The sequence below is a fragment of the Cariama cristata genome, unplaced genomic scaffold, assembly GCF_000690535.1.
Source record: "Cariama cristata isolate BGI_N322 unplaced genomic scaffold, ASM69053v1 scaffold18757, whole genome shotgun sequence".
Classification (NCBI taxonomy): domain Eukaryota; kingdom Metazoa; phylum Chordata; class Aves; order Cariamiformes; family Cariamidae; genus Cariama; species Cariama cristata.
This window is the reverse complement of record NW_009625272.1, coordinates 7696-31081: the sequence shown is the minus strand read 5'-3', so window position 1 is coordinate 31081 and position 23386 is coordinate 7696. Positions and strand designations below refer to the sequence as shown.

Below are 23386 nucleotides of genomic sequence, written 5' to 3'. Positions count from 1 at the left end.
ATCTGTCCAGCTGCCACATCACACCCTTCAGTATCCATCGGGCTTGTCCATCACGACCTTGAGTAGCTGTCCTGCTTAGCACAAAACTTGTTGCCTGAATTACTGATGCTATAGGATTGGATGTGAGAGCAGATGGGATTGCACTGGCACCGCCAAGCCCTTTGGGTGCCCATCCCCCCGCAGCCCCTCTGGCGCTGGCCCTTGCCTCTGCCCGGCTCGGACACCCTTCTGTCCACCCTCTCTTCAGCCCCTCTCCCAAAAGCGCAGCTCTGCTTCTGCATAGCCCTGTGCCCCCTCACACCCGGCTGTAGTAGGCAGCCATCTCCCTTCGGGGCACAGAGGGGTGCATGGGGGGCTGCTCTTCCCCTGCCCAGCCATTGCCTCTGGAGAGGGCAGGTGGGTGGAGGTGCAGCGGGGGCTTGCATTTGTGCCAGCTCTTCAGGGCCGTGTTCATGGTGCCCTGGTCGGTGATGCCCAGGAGCTTCTCGGCAGCTTCCCCTGCATCTGCGGGAGCTTTCCTGGGTGGGTGAAGGCGAGCGGCTGCCAGGTCCCTGCTCATATCCTCGAAGAACTGCTGGATGCAGACCTTGGCAAAGCTCCTGGCGTGCTCCGCACACGTCTCATCAAACAGCTTGCGCTCGATGTCGATGTAGTGGGACCAGTACCTGCTCTTCAGGAAGGCGGCTTGTGTGAAGCAGGGCCGGAGGGATCTGACCAAGAAAGCCAGTGTGGTCATCAGCAGCACAAAGCACCAGCCCAGGGCCTGCAGGGACGAGGGGGGAACCAGACCCATCACAGGCAGGCAGACCACATGTCCGGCACTTCCCACCGGCTGGCAGGCTGGCTGGCAGGAGCCTGCTGGGCTGCGAACGAGCCTGGCTCCACTTCGGGGTGTTTGACATTTGGCTGCATTTACATTGCAAATGCCAGACGAGGAGACCCGATGTACTATGTCAGAGCATCTGCACTGAAATTTTGTTCGATGCAGCCACGTAGGCAGCACCTCTGTTTCTCGCCATGTTTGGTATCAGCAGGCAGTGACCATAAATAACACCAGACTGAATCCTGCACCCAGCCCTCGGTCCCGCCTCTGATATGGCCATGCCCTCACCTGGGTCTAGGATAGCCTGTGTCTTCTAACTTGCAGCTAATGTTGTTCCAGATACTCCTTGGGTTTATGTAGCTGTCTAATCCTTTTCCCGAGCTGTTGGACTCAATAACATCTATCGTGGGTGAGAGGTGGCAACAGGCTCCCCTGCTAATGGGGTTTGACAGGAAGGGTGAGATGAGGGCAGATGTTCACCACCAGTCTCAGCTCAGGCTGCTGCCAGGCTGTGCAGGCAGAGCTTGCGAGGGTGAACCCCACTGGAAATGCAGCCCCGTAAAAGAGCACCTGGGCGGGGGGTATCTAGGTGGCACCTCTTGTTTTGCAGCTTCCAGTGCTTTCCAGCAGCTGGTAATTGGGGTCTACAGAGGAAAATCTGTTCTGTGTCTTTGGAGAAGTCACCGTGCCTCCGTTTCTCTTAAACTGGGGATAATACTTCGTGTCTGCCCTAAGGAGGTCAGAGGGATGAACTGCTTTTAAACAGAGTACATGAGTGACCAGCATGGATCAGACCATCTTGTCTCCAACATGGCCAGAAGCAGAGGGCTTGAGAGGAATTAAGTACAGGACAAGCGGTTAGTGGCAATTCTTCCTTTGTGGTTCCCTGGGATGGTTAATAAACACACACTGGTTGTTTCCATGCAAGTGGCAGAGGCAAGTGGAACAGATATTTATCAACCCATCGCTTGCACACATTATAGTAAGCAGCAAGAGCAACTGCGGGCAACCGGTGGGTTATGGGAGGGGGTGACAGCCCACTAGCCACCGAGTAACATTCATCTCAGGCCCTTCTGAACTTGCTCTAAATAAATCTCTGCATACAGCTTGGCCGTGTATCACTGCCCTGCAGCCCCAGGCTGCCCAGGCAGGAAGGGGGACCAAATTATCAGGACAATCTATAGCTTCAGTCTCTGCACCACACTGGAGGCATAACTCCCCGGAGCTGAGTCTGAGCATGTTGTACCCCTGCGAAATCACCAGTTCCCTCCTGCAGCTTGATTTCAACAAGGAGATTCCCTCGAGGGAAGAGCTAAGGCTGGCAGTGCCCAACCTCAAACCACCAGCAAGGGCACAGCCATGATGTCTCTTACCTGCGAGATGCAGCGCAGGTACCTGACAGCCACTTCATTGGCGATGAGCTCCTGTCCATTGTAGATCTCTTTGCAGGGGATGCGGGCAAGGACCCGCTTCATCTCCCCTTGGGAGAGGCCAGGGTGGCTGGCGTTGCCCAGGGTCTCCACGGGCACGGAGGTGCAGAAGGCGCAGGTGATGCACTTGCCATCCAGCAGTGTCACTGAGACCCAGACCACCGGGGCGATCATGGCCCTCTGTGCCATGGAGCAGAACATGTAGCGCAGGACGGCCGGGTCCTTCCCTCGCCGGCCCTGGGGTCGCCTCCACTCCTCTGCCAGCATGGAGATGTTGTTGTTCAGCACAAAACCCAGCAGGAACAAGATGAAGGGGGGCACCAGGAGGATGCCTAGCCCATAGGCCAGGTTGTAGCGTGGCAGGCAGGGGCAGTTGAAATCAAAGGCTGAGTACATCTGGGCACTGGCGAGGGCCATGATCCCACATATGCCATTCATGAAGGACTCCTGGTTGGACTGGAGGAACTGAAAGATCATCCGAAACTTGTCCATCTTCCTTTGATACGATTCCTCCCCCTACCAGGGTCCAAGCTGTGACCTCGGTTTACTTCATTCTTTCAGCCCCTCTCTTCAAAGAGAGGCATCAACAAGTCTCTGTGCAGTTCACTGTTTCATTCATGCACTCTTACAGCCCAAGATTTAAAGCAGAAAATTAAAACTTTTTTCTGCTGATTTTGCTGCTTGCAAAAGTTCAGAGTTTGCTTCCTCCTCCTCTTCTTTGGGTCTGTGGGACCTGAGTTGTTTCTGGTTTGCTAAACCTGGCTTCATTCTTCTCCACATCCCCATTTCTGCAGTCTCCCAGCCACCGGTCCCCTTGGCTGGAGGGTGCAGGTGTTACCATGGCCGTGCCCTCCCCAGAGCAATCTGTGCCCAGGGCAGAAAGGGGAGTTGGCTGGCTGACCTCTGTGAACCTGTTTGCAAATGCAGAAGGTGTGTGCTCCTCCCAGGACCTAACGGGATGCCCCACCTCTGCCATGCTGGCACACATGGAAAAGCAGGATGTCAGAGCTTCCCCCCTCCCTCCATATCTGCATCGCCCCAGCAGCATCTAACGCAAGCACCTCGCAGGTCTGCCAGCCCCTTCCTCTGTACCTGCTTCGCTGGGAAGTGCCTTTTCTGTTTTATTCTGCAGAAGGAAGGGAAGAGAAAAGGAAAGGCAGAGGAAGGAGAGATAAAGCTCTCAGTGCTCTGAGATGTTACATCTGTATTGCTGAGGTCTGTTAGCGGCCCCCTTCCATCCTGCAAACGTCCACCTTTCAGCCAGACTTACAAGATGACATCTGTAGCTCCTTGGTTTTCACAGCCCTCTTCCCTCAGGGCTTGTTAAAATACCCTTCAAACCCTGGCTCGCATAGTCTGGCAACATCAGAGGCATATAGTGGTTTTCCTGGCTTCGAGGCTGGAGAAAAATAGGCATAGAAAGGAGAGGGCTGCAGGGATAGGGGTGCAGAGTATTGACCCTGCCTTTTGCTGAAAGCATCTGAGCCTTGGGTACCTCTGCTTTCTCAGGAGATGCTCCTTGCCCAGCAGAGCGCTGAGATTCAGGTTTTTCCCTGAGATTTCTTTTCACTCGCTTTCAGTGAGCATTTTTGAAGAGCTTGAGTGTGCTTTTCTCTGAATGGCAGCGATGGAGGCTGAATGATTTTCTTGCAGCCACTTGGGTATAATCCCAGCCCCTTGATAAATTTGGGATGTGCAGGAATTGGGAATACAAGGAGGATGTGTAGATCCTGCCAGTGACCTCCCTGGCCCAAGGGCAGCTGCTATCCCCTGAGGGACCGAGGGACTGTGTTTCCCAGCGGTACCAGGTCACCTGCAGGCATGCACTGTGCAGAACCCTTCTTGCCCATCAGCCTGGCAGGTACCAGCAGCCCCGGGGGGTTGAGGGTGCAGTGGAGGTCCTGCTCCTGTGAAGATCACTTGAATCCTGCTGGGAAGGTCAGAGCAAGGACGACCTGAGCCAGCAATGTGCATCCACTTAGCAGAAGGGGCTGGGGCTGAGATTTGGCTATATGCCCTGACCAGAGGCTAAGGTGTCCAAGGGCACGTTTCCCATGCAACCAGTGCATGGTGCAGGGAGGACTGAGCTAGCCAGGTGCTTGGCTGGCTGGTCTGTACAGCGCACGATTGCTGACAGTTTAGCCATGCCACTTTACATCGGCTTATTAATTCGGTAGCAACATCAGGTGATCTGGACCCAAGCAGACCTGAATACCTGTGTTGTCTTCTCTGCTCTTTGTGCACCAGGAGCAGCCAGGGCAGAGCCAGCTCAGGTCTGTGGTGGACATGTCCTACGTGTTGATACTGGGGAGCAGAGCTTCCCCATCACTTCCATCCCTCTCCCCTTTCACAAGGGCATGGCTCAACTCAGCTCATTGCTGTCAGTTTTGCAGACCAGGGCACTTCCCAGTGCAGTGATCCTGTGCACATTTGCTAGCACAGAGCCGACTAGACAAACTCCTCTCCAGCTTGCCAGAACTGAGACAAACACTGATGAGATGTGATAGTTATGCTTGGGTCAGGCTTAGCTCCTACAGCATAAACCTAAAAGAAGTGGATTGTGTTGTTGGTGCTCTCCTGCATCTCTATTCCCAGTTCACAAAGCAGCTTTGACATACTAGGTTGCTCCCTCAAGCTGGCCAAAAGATGGGGGAATATTAGAACTGGACTACAAGTAGACCGTAAAACAGATGGTTGCAGTATTGACTACCTGCAAGGCGTTCAGTCCCTCTGGTCCAGGCACCACCTGTGCTGTTGACATGAGTATCAAGGTACATCTGACTGTCTGGGCAGCAACGCGGCTGCATTGGTGGCTGTGAGACATGCCACCAAGGCAAGCTGTACATAGGTGGGTGGCACGCAGGAGATCCTTTTCCCCAAGGTTTTGCAATGCGTCAGTACAGAGGTAGGAAGCCAAACCAGGTGTTTTGACCATTAGTCAGTGCTTCAGTTTCTGACATCTCCCCCCCTCCCCCTGACACCAGCCCTGGGGCTCAGTTGATAATGCCAGGTTCACCCTGAGGTGCCACCACAGCGGTGAGTGCAAAACACATGGGTAATTACCTGGGCAGTCTTAGCCCTGCCTGCTGTGGACAGGTTAATTGCATGATCTCATCAAATGGGAAGAGGTTTAGCTGCATTAATATAGATGAGGCTTATTGCTGGCTAAGAGCTCAGGCTGGCTTCCCTGTTCACCTGGCAAATGGCTTTTCGAAGGGCAGTTCACATCAAAGCCTGCATGAATCAACCTCATAAAAAGCAGAGAGCCTTTTGATCTCCAGGAAAACTCTGTCTTTCATTAAACATGAACGAGGGGTCTGAGCCTGCTTGGTGTACAGCACTGGCCGTTCTCATTGAAGCCAATAACAAGTCAGTGGGATTCAAAACAGAGCCCACAGAAGCCAACGCCTCGATCTTCCTTTCCGTGTTCCCTTGCTAAGGAGGACCTTGTTTTCGTGAGCTTGCCAACAGAAAGTTCATTCCAACTGATTTGCAAGAGAAGGCAGAGCAGGTGCTTCCTCCCACAATCCCAACGTGCTCGTGCTTTGGAAACCAGGTCCTGGGAGAGATGGTACATGCCCAAGTCCCTCCCAGCATGGGGTCCTGCAAGAGAGACACCAAGCTAGGGAGTTGAGGAGGGCTTTCCATGTCCCAGTCAATGTAGGATATAGAGAGGAGGAACATGAAAATGGTCAAAATTCCCATCAGGAGAGTTTGGGAAGAGATTGAGGAAGTTGTCTTTGCAGTCAGCCCTGCTGTTTCACAGGCCTTGGCAGGTGAGGATCCCTGAGCACATCAGACATGTCTGTGGGTCAGGCATCAGACCAGCCCTGAGAGACAGAGAGTTGCTAAAGTTTGTGAACGACCCTCTCTGCTCCACTCCCCCAGCTCAAAGCACGCTCAGGACCATATCTAATAGGGTTGTGAATATCTCCATGGCTGGAGGTGCCACAATCTCTCTGGGCAGCCTATTCCATCACCCTCAAAGTAAATAAGTGTTTTCTTCTGTTTAAATGAGATTTCTGCATTTTGGGTTTGTGCCTGTTACCTCTTGTCCTGTCATGGAGTGCCAGATACCATTTTCTGCAATGGAGAAGAGCTCTCTGGCTTCAAGGGGGAGCACAGCATGGGACTCAGGGAGGCTGGGAGGGATGAAACCCCATGGCCCCTCCAACTGGAGCGAGTCTGTGACCAGATTGACCCTCCCAGCAGCGTGTGAGCCTTTGTAGACCTGCAAAAGTCTATGGCAGCATCCTTAAATCCTCCAGTTTTCTCCCTCCCAATAGAGATAACAAAGCTGTTCCTCTTCCCCTTTTTTGCATTTCGTATTTTGTGGCCACTCTGGGATGACTTAAAACCTGAGAACATGGAAAACAGCATGCAAAGGGGAGCTGCGGGCCTCTGCTCTGAGCTGTTTAGGAAAATAACCAATTTGACTAGTGTGGAGTGGTGAGTCCGAACTGAATCTCAGCTGAGATTTGTGATGTCGTGTCTGATAAAAGTAAACCAGAGACGAAATTCTAAGTGCAATGCTGATTTCAAAAGAGAGCTCAGAAGCTCCCTGGACCTAAAGAGGTGCTGGTGGGAAGACCACTGCCTTATTCCCAACCAGCGTGGGCCACCGCTGGCTTTGTGCCCTCTCTGAAGCTCAGGAATTCAGCCAGAGCTGATTTTGCTATGCAAATAAGAAAAGTTCTGCAGCCCATCCCTCTGCATCCTGCAGCTCCTGCCCGGGCCTCGGCTGGCAGAGGGATGCAGCTGCCCACGGGTGGGCCATGGGCTTATTTGGCCTCCCTGTGCTTTGCCAAGCGTCTCCTCCCTCCCTGACTCCATGCACACAAACATCCTGGAGAGGAGGTGACCTACCTCCCAGGAGCTCAACAAATTAATTTGGGAGATTAATATGTGTTTTCAATTCAACTCCTCATTTTGGATTTAGTCACAAGGTGGTGGCAGGTTTCTTTGCCCCTTTCCCATCCTCTTCTTTCTTCCTGGAGGCCCTGCTTGCCCCATCTATCCACGCACGGCCAAGGAGACATTTCTTCTTCACCCCACCTCCTCACAGCCCCTCTGTCTTGCACCCCTCACTCCCAATGAGCCTCAGCCTGGAGGAATGTATGTGTCTGTACTGGGTTAGTTTGCAGTAAAGGGCTTAAGGCATCCAAGTAGCAATGCTGGACAGAAACACCAGTCAAACTGGCGCCATGGCTGGCACCATCTACAACAGGGGCTGGAAAAAGGCAGGTAAGAAAGTAATTAGCATGGGAGGCTTGGAGATAAGGTTACATTGAAACAATTTTGAAACTAAGGATGGAAATACCCAACTAGGTGATGCAAAGATGATCCTCTGGATAGATCGATTTGTACTAAAACCCTGCAGAGGAGTGTTTAAAATCTGTGTTCACTCTTCTCTGACAGAGTCAGTGTGTCCTTTCCATGGCCCAATGCCAGTGCTTAGAGGGGCCACCTGAACTCCAGCACAGTCCTGTGGCTCTGGATATGTTAAGCAAAGCCTCTGTCTCCTTTTCCTTCTGCAAATCCAACCCAATCCAGGGACACTTATCCAGAGGTATCTTCAATTAAATTTCTTTTGCTCCATGAATTTCAATGTGTTGCCATATTTTGTTTTGAAAATGCATGGAAGTATTGATGGGTTGTTAGAGGGAGGCTGAACAGTTTGGCAGCTGGGCTGGGGGGAGCCAGAGCTCTCAGCAGATGGGAAGACGTAGGAGGTGGTTTTGCCTTTTTGAGTAAACATGTTGGTGTGGTACTAAAAGAGTTGTCAATTAAATCACTTCAGTGTCAGCACTGCTAACTCTCTGAATCAGGTTTCGCTGAACTGGGCTGGAGCTCCTCACACCTCTGTGAAGCTGCCACTCCAGCTGGTTTGCAGATGCAGCCAGATGTTGTGGCCTTGGTTAAATCCTTCCTCAAGGCAGAAGGGTTTTATCACAGCTGTAAGGAGCTGCAAATTCTTTAATATGACAAAAGTGCTACACAGAGCCCTTGGTTGAGAAATGTCAATAACAGTGACTGAGTCTGGGATCTTTGGCTCTTCGGAGCTAGTTTATTTTGCAGGTTTTGCTAGGCACACCCTGGAGTGGAGCCTTTGGGGTCGGGGTTTTGGAGAAAGGTATGAGCACCACTGTCATCTACCTGCTGGTCCTCACTTTGCGCAGAGACATGGCATTGCCCCTTCAGTGTCTGGAGGACAAAGTCCCCTTTACACATCGGCGTGCTGGGGGAATTTGGACCGGGTACCGGGGCTGCCTGCCCAGGGCAGTGGGGATCTCTTTCTCCTCAGGGGATGCCTCTGGGTTTCCTGACTGACATCCAGGGGAGGTTTCTCACAGTACCACATTTTCAGAAGATTATTCACTTGGTCCTGATCTGTGATGCCCTGAAGAAGATCTTTCTCTCCTTCAGCCCCCTCTCCCTCCCTAGGCAAGCTGAAGCTGTGCAGTTTGATCTCTTGCCGCATGCTTTCAAAGAAGTGGAAGATGCATTTGTGAGCAAAAAGCCGGCTGTGCTCACAGCAGGTTTCCTCAAAAATCTTTTGCTCAATGTCAATGTAGTTGCTCCAGTGACGTGCCTGCAGAAGGGTGGCCTGGTCGAAGCAAGGTCTGAGCCAGCGGGCGAGGAAAGCTGCTACAACAAGGATCAACAAAATGCTCCAGCCAAGTGCCTGGGTGATAAGAAATAAGCAGTGGAACAGGAGGAAGACAGGCACAAGGACAGACATGAGCTGTTTGCCTTTATCACCAAGACAGGGAATTTGTTTGGTTGGAGGGAAGATGTGGCATATCTGGACTCCTGTCCTTGATCTGTCCCTGAAGTCCAGCACCCCCAAACTGCACTCAAAGGGTCAATGTAATCTCATCCCAGTGAATACAGGACATTTACCTTTGCAACAATAGTTCAGTTGGAAAACTGTTAGCAAAGTTAGCCTGGAGTAGCCAGGCATTTGCTTTGAGCATGGGAGCACTCCAGGGAAAGGGGACTTCAGTGCTCTCCCTTGTTGTTCCCATCTGTCTGGTGAGCTCTTCATCTGCCACTTACACTGGCTCCAGGGCCCAGGAGTCCCACAGCAGGGTGAAGACAGCCCAGACCACCTGCAGCTCCCCTTGGTAAGAAGGAAGGGCTTGTTTTCAGTGCCTTCCCACTCGTCCTCGTCACTGACCTGGCACTCCTGTACCAAGAGCAGAGGTCGGCCAGGGCTCCACTCCCCATCATGTCCTGTTCTGTTATTCCTGAGCAAGCTGCTTTTGTCTATCTCAGCTTGCACTGTCCTTAAAACAGCAGGTGCTATCTGTGAGGTTAGGAGTTAAAAAGGTCTTCTGACACTGGACAGGGCCCTAGGAGACACCTATACTCCTTGCAACCTGCTTTTTATTATCTGGGTTTAGAAGTTGCTAGCTCTCCCAGAAACAAAGTTCTGTTAATTAAACTATCCTTTATTTCCTTCCTTTTCCCTACCTGAGTGACTTTGGAGATTATCACTAAAGGTGGCAACATGTGGAGGCATAAAGAAGCAAAGAGCAGTCTTGCTCCCAGCCTCACCGTGGTGAAGCTATGATAAATTAAGGAAGAGCAGGAGCAGATGACACCTGCCCCGAGCACCTCACAGGGGTCTCTGCCGGCAGTGACCTACCTGGGACCAGCAGCGCAGGTACCTGGACACTGCCTTGCGGGATGTGTTGTTCCTCATGAGCTCGTCATCCTTGCAGGGCACCTTTGCCAGCAGCTGCTGCACCTGCACCAGGCTGGTGTTGGCAAATCCTACAAACTTCTCGGGATCCACAAAGCCGCTGAAAGCACAGATCAGGCATTTACCATCCAGGAGGGTGACTATGATCCAGACGACAGGGGCAATCATGGCTCGCTGCATGATGGAGGAACACATGTACCTGGAGCAGGAGAGAGAGAAGTGAGTGGGTAAATGCTGGAGCTTTCTCATGCAGAGCCTTGGTGAATGCAGGCTGCCCTATGCCAAGCAGACCTCCTGGAGCCGGTGAACAGACTCCCAGGACTGTTCCCAGCATTGCTCCAGCTAATACCTCTTCTGCTCTGGGATCTCTTTGTTGGTGCTGCCTCCCAGTGAAATCTGTGTCAGTCCTCTGTGTGCTGCCTGCGTGCTGCCTGCCGTCCACGCTCCGCTCATTATGTGCTTGCCTCGACTGTATGTTTATGTCTCCCACATACATACCTTTGTCAGCCCTTGTATTCTACATCTTTCCTTTATCATCAGCTCAGTTTCTACCTGGAAAATCACTTTTCTCTGCAGCCTTTCTTGCCCCACTCGGTGCCAACCTGTGCACTGGGTAAAACTTTGTATGTGACAGATTGAATGTGATTCTCCTCTCCCTTCCACCAGTGCAAGACAGTAAAATCTCAACTGAAGGGAGGGAAACCACAAGGCTATCGATAAAGAATGACCGTGATGGACATGGCACCCTTGCTGCACATTTGAGTGGAAATGCCTCATCTTTTTGCACATGTAAGCCTCAGGAGGAACCCTATGTGCAGGACAGGGCAGGCAGCAATGCAGTTTCCCAGGGTGGCAGCATAAATCCAGCCATTGGTGTCGTGCTCCTGCCCTCCTTTGCTGGGATGTGATGAGATGAGGGTCTGCCTTCGTTTCTGCTGCTGTAAATGCATTTACCATGCCCCTACCCCTCCAGGGTCATGGGGAAAGGTCTTAGGAGCTGAACTTAGAAAAAAATTAATTACCAGGAGGATCAAAGCTATGGAGGCGAGACAGCTAAGTGGGGGGTGAAAGGAGGGACGCCACTCCCGGTGCAAACCCCACCTGATGACAGCTAGGTCCTTCTTTCTGTGCCCTTGCGGTCGCCTCCACTCCTCCAGCATCACCAAGGACTGTCTGTTGAGGATGAGACCGCAGAGGAATAGGGCAACGGGGGGTACAAACATGATCCCCAAGCCATATGCCATGTTGTACCGGGGCAGACAGGGGCAGCTGAAGTCAAAGCAGGTATACATCTTTACGCTAGCCAGGGCTAACAGCCCACAGATCCCATTCATTACAGACTCCGAGTTGGACTGGAAGTACTGGAAGATCATCCGTAAACGGTCCATCGTGTTCTTTTGGCCAGAGCTGCTCCTCCTGGGAAATCCGTGGGCTGCCCGGCACAGCCTATCTCCCTTCACCCCTCCTTCTGCTGCTGCGGGGTGGGAGACACAGCTCAGCTCGCAGTGGGCCGGGGCAGAAGGATGAGGATGGAAGAGAGCTGCTGAGGCAGGGGGAAAACCCTGTGCTGGGGCTTCCCCACTGGCACATGGCTTTCACAGGTCTGTCCCTAATCCAATGCTTATCTTCCAGGGCAGTTGGTAGATTTTCTTGGTGAGCAGGTGGATACAACCTCCGGCAGCTGTTTTTTCTGCCCTGTTTTTCATTTTCAGGGCTGTCCCACATGCCAAACAGCGACAGCCTCCAGGAGCGCTGGGTCCCTCCCTTCCGGACATGCTAACTCTCAATGGAGAACCATAGGTGGATGCCTGGGAGCTGCCCTCTCCACTGATTGAGGGCTGTTGAGCAATTCTCTGACTGGGAGAAACCAGGCAAGTCAAATGAGGTCATCTGTGTTACTGCTGCCACCCCATTTCTCTTTGGTGAAGCAGGTCCTCAGCCTTGAGTGGGGCGGGGGGAGGCAGGGAGCAGACACCTGGCTCTGAGCATGCCACATCACCGCGAACTCAGATTTCCCTATGAAAATGGCTGAAAGGACCAACCCTTCAGTCAGGAGGCTGTGAGATCAAAGCGTGGCATGGCACTTCACAGCAAAGGCTGCTCCTGGCTGCACATCACACACGTACTGTGACATTTGTACCACACCTACATCCATGTCCAAGGCCCTTGCACTGGGGGTCCTTCTTGCTCCCCATCAGAGGGCATGGTGCAATCAGAGCAGCTGGCTCCTTTGTCCCATGGGACTGGATTATCATCTTCTATCCATTTTAAATATCCCAGAGGCAGCTCTTCTTTTCCTCTCAAAAGTTTATTTTACAGATAAATACAGCTCATTGCCATACAAGAAAGCTCTGTTTTTTTCTGATATATTCAACATCCTTTTCCTCTCCCCAGCTTTCGTCTGAAAGCATTTTCAGATATTTTCTTAGCTTAGGTTTCCACATGCATTCAGGAAAGGGGAGAGGGGGGAAGGGTGTTACATTTATCTATTTTACTAAAAAAAGAGAGGAACCATCTCCATCGAAGTACACTTGCTGCCAGCACTGAGGTTTCTGCCCACACTGGGTCCCATTGCAGGGCTGGTTGTCTTGATGGGATCATGCCAAAAGGGAGCAGCGGGGAGGGGTACCTGCGGTTGCTCACAAGCACATACAGCGGGTGTGCGACACACGCTGACTCACAGGGCCACAATGTCATCCCCTCCGATCTAAACAGCAACTTGCACAATTACTTTAATGAAATACAGTTGCACCAACCATAATATTTGTGTTCTCGTTTACCTGCAAGTGGAAATGACTGTTAATGTTCATCCATCAGCAATAAAAACCCATGGCTAATCAGCTAATGTTTCTATTTTGCCATTATAGGGACATCAGGACCCCTCCATGTTGCTGTTATAGGACATCAGGACCTCTGGCTGAACTCCACAGGTGATTTTTAGTCAGGGTGCATCCTGTCTTGGTTCCTAACTGCTTTAATGCTCTTTGGGTTTCTCATTTAATGGCTTAGATTTATGTGCTGACTCAGGTTCAGAAATTGTTGTGCACCCTCTATAGAACAATTACTTTAGAGAAATCATTTTGCCTTTCCAGCTTTCCTGGACAAAAACATAGTAAAGGCTAAATAATTCCTCACAGCTCAGGAAAATAAGATGTAAAAAGAGTAGGAAGCATCCTCTGGACAGCACAAGCTACAAGGGAATTTTATTTCTCCCAAATGCAATCACCTGGCCTGGGTGTTAGAGGTTTGAAAAAGATGCCCCAGGGTAATTACTGTGCTCTTGTTGTGATCTAGGATCTCACCAGTAACTCAGAGCTGAGACACAGAGTTGATGAATCATAGAAGAAAGGGAATATTCCTTAATTTGGGGCAAAAGACATTGGGAGTTTCCTGGGGAAAGAAAGAAAGGACCCTTGAGGTAAGTAAATTGCTAGACATGGACAAATGTTCAAAATGATTCTCAAAACTAGGCACATTTGATTACTCAGTTCTTAGGGTGAAACAAAGAGGAAACAAGGACTAAAATAATCTATGTCTCCTCTCCTTCAGCAAGGGGACCTGCCCCATGTCCCCAGCGGTGTTGTCACCCTTCTGAGCATGTTGCAAGGCTGCCTACGGCTCTCCAGGGCTGTTGGGCAGGGACACCGACCCCAGAGAAAGGCAGCTGCTCCTTGGCAGCAAATCTCCAAAACCGCACTGGAAGCTGTTGTTCCTCCGTGCATCTTTTGGACATCCACATTGGACAACCCTTTCCTTTTGCCTCAGCACTGCAGAACACAGGGAGAGGGAGGGGGATGCCCTTCCTGGCTCCTTTATGGGAGTAAAATACCAGCTGTAGGCTTTTTGTGTCGGATGATGGAGAGAGTGGTGGGTAGAGATGTGGGAAGCCCTCACCCTATAGGTGAGAGCCCTTTTGGTGCTGCGCAGCCATCAGTCTCTCTTGCTTTGGGGAAAAGGATGACTTCATCACCAAAAGTTGAGTTGCTCACGTAAAATAGAATAAATTCAGTGGAATGGTATGGTCAGTTTTGTGCATGAGAGTGCGATGCTGGAGCAGCACTGATGCTGTGCATGCAGCATGCATGGCTTCAGGGCGTGTGCGTATCCAGAGCAAGCCCTTATACATATATTTAGGTGGGGAGCAGAGAATCAGCAGCGCAGGTCCAGTGTGTCTGGGGCTGCACCCTCGGTCTGTGCCATCAGCTCTGCACTCGCCATTGAGTCGGTCCCCAAAGGACAGGGGCAGGAGCACTGTGGCTGTGCCAGTAACCCTGCTTGCTCCCGGCCTCTCCCAAACCCCAGCAATGAGTGAGCTGCTGGGGGTATGAGTTGTTTTGTCACACTTTGGTCTCCCTTTTCTGTGCTAGGACCGGACCCTCTTTCCCCCAGGAAAGTCAGTGTCCAGGAGCAGACATTTCGCCCATCCTGAAGCTTGCTCTGCTGGAAACAGGCCATTACCACAAGCACTTGTCCCAGCAGTGGGGAAGGGCCCGCAGGGCTCTGGCACTCGTGGTCCGTGGCATGGGAGATGATGGGTTACCTCATTAGGAGCCATTTGCAGTTGTTTATAAATTTGACAAATTATTTAATTAGCTGGACTGAATTTTTTCTGTCTTGAACATCTGCCTCAGGCAAAATATTTTTAGAAAACTGTTACATGGGTTGGTCAGCTGCTCCTAGATGATGTAAGGGCACAAAAAAAAGGACTTCTTTTCCCCACTTAAAAACAGGGCACAGCAACTCAGACACCTGCCTTGAGGGCGCAGTTGTGACTATCCCACTCTGAGTGGGTGCTGCAGTGGGGGTCCCCCCACCAGCACCACAGGAGGCTGAGTTATCGCCCTGCTCCTTTCTGTGCCTCTGCTGCCAGCCATGGCATTGCACTGGGACAAAATGGGATGCAGAACTGGTCCAGCACATTCCCAGACTGCAGGAGATGGCTATGAAATGAATTTAGCTCTGAATGTCTCTTCCTTCCTAATTTCTTGGCTCATTAGTTACCACACGGGGATGCCACCTTCACGTGGTGTTTCGTTAAAATGAGCACTGTATGGCCACAAGGCGCAAGTAACGAGCAATGTGTGTTCCTTGCCTCAGTTTCCCTTTATGGGGCTGAGTGTGGATCCACATGGACCCCCACACCAGATGCTGGGGGGACGAGTAAGTCACTGGGGCAATGTAGCATCCCTGTGGTGTGAGAGCAGCTACGTTCTCCCAGGTCATCACAGGAGGACCATGGTCTGGTCTCTGTTTTCAGCCCCTCTCAGCTGATGAACTGGAAAATCCCTTCCACCTGGCCATGTTTATTCAGAGGACAAGGGTTAATGCTTTTTCAAGGTTCAGAGGAAATATGTCATCTTGTGTTTAAGTGAAGGCCATTAACACCGTAAATCATCCTTACCAGCAACAGTGCCTGCAGACCAATATCTTGTTCCTCTGTAGTGCAGGTGGGTCTGTTGCTAACCCTTGGGCACACAGGGAAACACCCCTGAGAGCCTGTCTATACTTACCAGCAGTTTGCAGCTAAGCTTTATTTTCTAATACCTTGTTCAGGCAGTTTGGGGACCAGTCTCCCACTGGCATCTGAGAACAGCAACACAGCATCATTGCCTTCTCTCTCTGTAAAGCTGGCAGAGGATTTTATCTCTCACTGGCTGGAAATCTTTCAGCATCTTCAATTTATCGCAGCAGAAGTCACCTTCCATTTCAACTGCCCATGAAGAAGGACATAGGCAGTATTTCCTCCCTCCAAACACTACACAAACTCCTGATGGTCACTGGCAGCAGAGACAAATTGAAGCACTGTTGGCTCTGTGGGGCAGGGACCACCTGAATCTGAGTATTTTTGCACAGCTGAGTACTCTGCCCAGGCTAACCAAATAATGAGGAATGACTATTAAATGATTAATGACATGCTAGCAAAAATAATGGCAGCATTGTGAAATGTAGTTTGTCTTCACTAATAACGTTCTCTGGAGATTAGATACTCCTGTGTTCTGCCTTGTAACTACATTAAAGCACCAACATTCAGTTGACTGCCAGTGAGGAAATATATGGCTTAGTTATGTGTTGTTCTTCTTAAGATCTCATTATATATTGCTCTCCTGGCCATTAGCACTTAGTTTTTTGGCTTACGTAGAAGCCCTGTTTCCTGATCTCTGCATTATTCCAACCTTGACCTAATTCACACCATTTCTGACTAAGACAGCTTTTTGCAAGGCCATTTATCTGCTTGGCTTGGAGCTGATGCTGCAGCCAGATCGTTTGAGGTAGAGTCTCTTCTCATCTTGAGAGTGAATCAGGGAATAAGGTGGAGAATTAGGGTATCAGGCTGATCTCTTAATATCCCAGCTCAGTGATTTTCAGACTTTCTCCAATTTCCTAACACTCGCATATCTTCCAACAGAGGTGCAGGCCTCAGATGATAGCAGATTTAAAGCTGCTGACATTTAACTAGCTTTTCTTGTTATTTTTTTCAGACTCTTAAAATTAAGCTCCAGCCCTGGGGAGTCCACATTTTACAGGCTGAAAATGACTGATAATAAACTTTTCTTGAGAGATCAGTTTGTCTTCAGTTTGCAGAGCTGCTATAAAAACTATTTAGGTGTTTAGAAGGAAATGGAGGTTGGGTGATGAAACACTTCTCAGACCCTGGGCCTCTGCAGCCATTGGGGTTTGGGGCTGACACAGTCCTTGTCCGGTGTGACTACTCCAGGAAGCAGACCAAGTCCTTCGATAGCTGGATTCATGGCTTTTAAGTCAAAATTTCTGTCTGTGCTGTGCCATTAATTCACCAAAGACCCTCAGGTAAGTCACAGCTAAAAGCTGCTGCTACCACCTATTTTTTGCCACTGTCCAGAGATGCTCTCGGTTAGCAGGTGCACGAGAGCAGGACTTGCAAACTTTGGCAGCCAGTGCTCAAATCCCACGCACAGGTTGGTTTACTGTCACTCTTCTCCTGGCTGTTGTGTTGAAAAGACTATAAGGGAATATGGTTTTATAAAATAACCTCCTGATTATGTTTCCATATCTCATTACAAGTTGTTCCATGTTGACAGTCAAGAACACATGTCATATACGAAGTCTACTTTCTGTTGACTCTTACCAGTGATTCAGACAGTAACTATTTAGGGTACTAGATAAGCACTCTTGAATTTTCAAGATGTAATCCATAGCACAGATTTCTTAAAACACTCCTGTGGCTACAGATAAGTTGTTATCACATGAATCTACCTGCACTGAATGTGATTGTAGCTGAATTTAGTGCTTTTGGGATGCACAAACAATGATCTATGAGTTCCCTAGAGGCACAGTGATTAATGATACAGATCTTTTGAAAGGAGTGATCCTATATTTCTCTAATTTACATGTCAGGAATGGAAGAAGTTTATAAAGATAGAGAATTTTTTTAGGAAATTTCACAATCTTTTTCCCCCAAGAGAGTTTTTTTTTACTTCAGGTCTTAAGCAAAACTGAGTGTGTTTTCAAATCAGGAATAGAGTGATGAAGCAGCATCCCACTGTCGGTGCTGTACTCTCTGGTGCAGTAGAGCGAGGGCTTTAAAAATGGGGAGCTGGGGCTGTTTGCACCCAGAGGGACTATTGCTGAGGGGAGGGAAGGGAGCAGAGCAAAGCCTGTCAATGGTATGGAAACACCTTTTCTTGGTGCAACACCAAGTGATGCACCAGTCTTAAATAGTGCATTTAAAAAGGGCAAGCTTGTGTCCTTGTTCTTAAGTTGCAGAGGGACCCATCACCACGAAGTGGTGCTGCGGCTCCTGCAGTGCTGCCTGCTTGCACTGATGCAGGCTGGAAGGGCTGTCCGTCCGTCTGTCCGATCATACTCAGAGGCAGGAGGGAGGTTTTTCAGGAGTGCTGAGCATCCCTGGAAGTGATGCCGAGCAGATCAGCACTGCCAGCCCTGCTGTGGTGTTGCTCGGTGATACAGTTGTCAGAAATTCTGCAGCATCGATGAAATCCCGTAGGTTGAAGCACCAGCACGGTTGTCATTCAGGATGCTTGGGCTAATCTCATGTATGTATCTCAACTACAAATCTTTATTAAGTTTTCAGAGACATCAGGAATTTTCTGGGCTAAAAATGTAGTAACGTAATGTTAACTCTTTCTCACGTGCTGTAAATAAACTGCAGAGATTGTACTGGTAACTGAGAGTGAAGCAATCCCACTGGCAGGGCTGAGGGATGGTAAGGGTTCGCTTCTCTGTGCTGTAAACCATGAAGTAGAGTTTCCCAGGAAAACGAGGTATGCATGAAGACATCATAACCAAAACACTACAGACGTTTTCTTGGTACAAGAAAACCCAGTCTTTCTCTGCAGGGGTTAGAATTCATCTTATCTCCATGTTCCTTGGTGCTGTGAGGTGGGAGATTGACTCTTCCAGTGCCTTGTGCAGTTATTTACTCTCATATACGGTGATGGTTAAAAACCCCTGCCTCTGTGAGAGGAGGATGTGCACGCAGCGAGGCATGATGTCTGCTTTGCAAAGGTGTATACCATCAGATACAGCAGTATTTAATCCAGTCGGGGTATGGGCTTGTCTCAGGTTTCCTTCAGGCATCAGTGCTGACTCCAAACTTGCCTCGGAGTGAGTCACAGACAGAAAGCTCAGCTCATTGTGGCATTTCTCCATAGAGAAAAAAACCAAAAAAAACCCCCAAAACTGGCAGCTCTTTCTCATCAGAAGTCCATAGTCACATCCTTTGCCAGCCCCCTTTGCCAGCCACCCTGGCCCCCAGCGGTGCAGTCACAGGGGTGATGCTGCAGCCGCTCCTCATCCCAGCAGACGCAGTCCCACATGGATGGCAGCTGCAGCCACCGCGGCCACTGTCACCCAGGATGGAGCCAGCGTGGGAAGAGCTGAGTGGCTCTGACATCTCTCTACCCTTAGCTGCTGCTGCTTTTCTAAGAGCCTTTTCTTCCAGATAAAAATCTGTCTTGTTTTACAGACTCCTTTGGTTCAGAGTGGCTCAGCTGGAGAACGGCTATCTTTTTAGGTGGTTCATTCAACAGTAGTGATGACAGGATTGTTTAGAAACTGTGAAGAGGACATCTTAATCGTCCAGGCAAATATAAAAATTTTATCTCCTAGCTCTTCTCCTTATCTGCTACAAAGGAGCTTTTCCAAGTATCTGGGGCTCAGGTAATAGCTTAAATATTATGGAAGTTGTGAGAGCTTGTTACCCAGCAAATATGTATACATACACACTGCTGTCTGGTCATCAGTTCCTCTGCAGAGTAATAGGTAAGCTCTGATCCTAAGTAAAATCCGTGTTCTGATATAAAAATACCGTTTCATTCTCCTACTGATGCTAGGACTACCTGACCTAAAACACACATTCCTGAAGCGTTTAAAACTTGGTGCTTCACAGTAGCTGCAATTCATCTTCCAGTAAAATTAGAGTCCTGTTTCACAAGATTGTATTGTCATCTAGGTCTTGACTTTATCTGTACGTATAACCCACCTTTTCACATCATTAGTCTTCTTTTTGGTGTATATTTATGATATTTATATGGTGTTGGGCATCTCCAGAATGCTGTGAACACAAATGCAGTTATCTGATTGTGGCAATTCTGTCTTTCTCCCAGGAAAATACCAGCTTGCGTTAACCTTCTCAGGGGGATCTCTTCCTTTCACCAGCAGCAGATATTCTCTGTGATGACAAGTGACTTGTGAATCATCCCTTTGTCTATGCTTGGCCATGATAAATGGGAAACCAACAAATCCTAGGAATCTCAGGATGTTCAGACTTGTAGGTACAGTTTTCCTTTCTCTGCCCAGCTCTTATTTCTTCTCTTTCACATGTTCTGATTTTGGAGCTTGTCTCTGAGTTTAAAAGCTTCAGAGCTTGAACTCTTAACACCTTATCGGAGGGAAGATGGGAGGAAGAGGTGGCTGCAGGTTGCTATAGGTTTACTGTTGCATTGCTGGTCTCTGGCATGTTCCTGCTCGCTGTCCCCAGGTACATAATCATGAGGAGTAGTTAATGCATGTTTTTAGAAGAGGCAATCCCAAGAAAGCAATAAACTTAATCCAAAGCAGCAGGTAATCTTATAGAAACCATATGGTAAAACCAACCAACCATCCCAGACTTGCCACAAGCTCTTGTAGACAGTTGAGGACGAAAACATGCTGTCACCAGAGACAAATGGTTCTTCACAAAACACTCTGCCCTCTCAGTCCTGGTCCTCAGTGCAGAGCACAAAATACCTTTGGAAGACAAGATTATGGACTGCAATTTATAACTTTACTTAATACTAACAATCATGGACTCAGCAGAAACGGTCTTTCAAGGCACATTGCAATTTTCCATATTCTCCGTCCCACGCTAAATCCTTGTGGTCCCAGAGGCAGTAATTACCTGCTGTGCCTTGTGTCCTGCAGAGGATAATCATCTTCTCACTCTGCCTTTGGTAACATCCCATCTCTGTCTAACTAGTCCTGCCTTTCTGAAACAAATAGCTAGAATCATGTTGTGTGGGATGATAGGATCCCGTGGCGTCATAATAGCCACCGCTCTACTCCTTTAGGTTTTATCTGCAGTAACAGGGCTTTGGGTATGGGTCTTTTCAAAGAGCTCTGAATGCCTCTGAATTGTTCTGTGTTAAACCTCCTGGGGAACTCAGTGTCTTGTCTTTGGTACCACACACAGCATTAAATGTGCTGTTGTAAATTAATCCCTGTCCCTTCATCAGGACCTTTCATGGGCGGACACCCTTATCCCCCCCTGGCTCTTTTTTTCCCTTCTTTATAACAGGAACATGTCCCTTTGAGCCATTTCTTGTCTTTAAACCTCATTAAATTTTCCCTTTTCTTTAGCTTGATGGCAGTCCGTCTCTGCAAAATAACATGCTGTAGTGACTCTGAGGGGCACTACAGAAAATACTTGAGATCCATGTCAGAAACAACGATGGAGTGACAGCATAGGTGAGTGAGGAGGGTCAAGAGAACTGATCCTTCCCTGGCTTGGTCTCAGCCAGGATCCTCAGCAGTTAATGGCTGAGCAGGTTTATTGCAGCTGATTTCCCAGTCATGAAGCAGCACCTTCAGCTCAGCTTGGTGCCTCTGCGCCGTTTCTGGTATTCACCTCCATCCTCCCAGCCCTTTTCTTTTCGTCTGTCCTCCCCAGGTTCATTGCCAGGAACAACCCTTGCTCGTTAGGAGTAAATCATCTCTGTGTAATTGAAGCTGATTTTGGGGGGGACCAAGCCAGCATGCAGTGGCCACAAAACAACCACAAACCAGCTTTGCCTCTGCTGGTTACAAGCAGCACCCAGAGCTGACTTTTTGCTGGCTTCCAGCCATGGCTTTCTGACCTGAGCAGCAGAGTAGAACGATTAATCCATATAAGTGCAAGGCAGGGATTGTATTTTGGGTTATTTCAGATTATCAAATTCTCAATCTCTGCATCTGGCATAATCATTGTTTTATTGCCTGTGTCCTCTTTTAGCTAGAAGTCCGCTCTGGAATCGGACAGAAGCATTGCAAAGCCATCTCTTGCTATTGAATTCCTTCCCAAAATAAGGCTAAATTCCACCTTAGAGGGTTTTGGCTACCACAAAATGGAAAGGGTGAAGATGAGAACTGTAAGAATTATGTAAAAGCAAAAACCTTGCCTTGGCAATTGGCCTTAACTACTAGTAAGGCTGTAACTAGAGCCTTGACCTGTTCAATTTGTTGAAAAGAAGGTTGAATGATGGAACCACAATTCCTAAGTATCTACTTTGCCTGTTGGATCAAACAAAAAAACATCTGACAAGCTCCACTGACATGGAACTTGCAACTCAGAAAATTCAGACTGGAAAGGAGTTGCAAGTTTTTAACAGACAGTCATTTAAACACTGCAAAATTTAGCCTAATAGTGTAATAGCTTCTCCTTTGCCTGCCATTTTAAAATTAAAAGGGAATTTGTTTTCTAAATGTCTCAGAGACACTGGAAATCTTGTCATTAATTCATAGGCAGAGAAGCAAACTTTCTTTTTGCATCCAGTAAGTATAACTCATGCAGAAGCTTTTAGAAGAGATAATAATGTCAGGAATATGTTCGTCAGTAAATGAGAGCTGAAAATCTGTATCTGTTCATGAAGTGAGTAATGATGGGTGATGCTCAGTTACTAGGCTCTAATGCCGCCTGCAGGATTTTAGTGACAGCATGAACAATACAAGTGGTGCAGTTTGAATTGGAGTATTTATTCATACGGGAAGGGAGTGTTTAGACCTTATGTTCACATTTATGAGAGCCCAGTGACAGTATCTGATTTCATATTGTGATCTGTTGTGCAGACTGGAAATTTTGAGAAAAGAGCAGATCTGTCAGCAAGATTATTCAAATAAGCCCTGTCGGGGACTTGTGCTCTCCTCTGTTCCTCCCTGGTTTAGTTGTGCATTTCAGGAGTACAGTTTTGAAATGCATGCTGGCTAATCCTGGCTGTTAAGCCAAAATTAAGGCTGATATTTGCCTGTGGGGTTAGTCCTCACTGCTGGGACAGGACTGTACCCTTGGAAAAAGAAATAGTTGCACCTGTTTTGCTGAATTCAACAGTCCCTGATGTTCTCCTGGTGAGAATGGCTTTCCATCATGAATGCACTACAAATTGTCTTTGAGAATCAATGAGGCTTTATGATACTAAATTTGACATTTCTGAGTTTCTGACTGGTTCCCACCATTTGAGTCAAAAAGCAAAGAAGAAAAACAGTGACTTCAGATGCTACCAGCAGGCTGCACATCCAGTGCCACCAGCAGGGCTCTGTAGACTGGGAAGAGAAGGTGACTGCTGCTGTTTGCAGGTCATCTTTTTGAGATTTGGCCAACTTCAGTGCAATCTGCTTGGCACTCCTCCTGAGGGCCAGGAGGGAGTTAATGAGCAGCCTGGTCAGCCTGTCTGGGGACCTCTGAAGGTGGTGTTCAGCTTCAGGAACTACACAGGGGTTGACCAGCTTGGATGGGAGCTTGTCAGGAGGGCAAGTACTGGATGTGTCCTGTTTCTATGACCAGTCTAAGGCTGAGTCTGATGTGGGAGGACCGTCTTGGTTGGCTGGCTGTTTGGTACTGCTTTTGTCATTCTGCATGGTGATGTTGGGAGGCTGTTTGCTGTCTGAGGCCTCTGCAGATTATGGAAGACTGGGAAATCAAAAATCAGATTTTTCTTTTTTTCTTTAAGTTTATTTGGAGTTTGTAAACCTTGGAGGCTGTGAAGCTACACGGCTGTCCTGGAACCAGATGGGGAAAGGTTGAGGGGTTTGGAGAGCAGTAGGATTAGGTCGGTCCATCACCATGCTAGCAGTGGGGCCAGGGGCTGTCAGCAGCCTTTCCAGTGAGGAATATGCTGAGGGGGCAAAAGGAGCTGGACCACAAAGGTGTTAAAACATCATCAGTCCTCATGTGAAACATGTCTGGGAAATACTGCT

General features: G+C 49.0%; 2 protein-coding genes across 2 annotated transcripts; both read right to left on the bottom strand.

Annotated features, from left to right (window-relative positions):
- Window positions 1-295: 295 nt before the first annotated feature.
- On the bottom strand, window positions 296-2745 carry CALHM1 (calcium homeostasis modulator 1). The gene is made up of 2 exons (XM_009703560.1): window positions 2197-2745; window positions 296-763 (listed from the first exon to the last, which is right to left on the bottom strand). The coding sequence occupies exons 1-2, from the start codon at window positions 2743-2745 to the stop codon at window positions 296-298; spliced, it is 1017 nt and encodes a 338-aa protein (XP_009701862.1).
- Window positions 2746-8476: 5731 nt separating this feature from the next.
- On the bottom strand, window positions 8477-11349 carry CALHM3 (calcium homeostasis modulator 3). The gene is made up of 3 exons (XM_009703559.1): window positions 11063-11349; window positions 9905-10160; window positions 8477-8938 (listed from the first exon to the last, which is right to left on the bottom strand). Exons 1-3 carry the CDS (start codon window positions 11347-11349, stop codon window positions 8477-8479), a joined length of 1005 nt encoding a protein of 334 aa, XP_009701861.1.
- Window positions 11350-23386: the final 12037 nt, after the last annotated feature.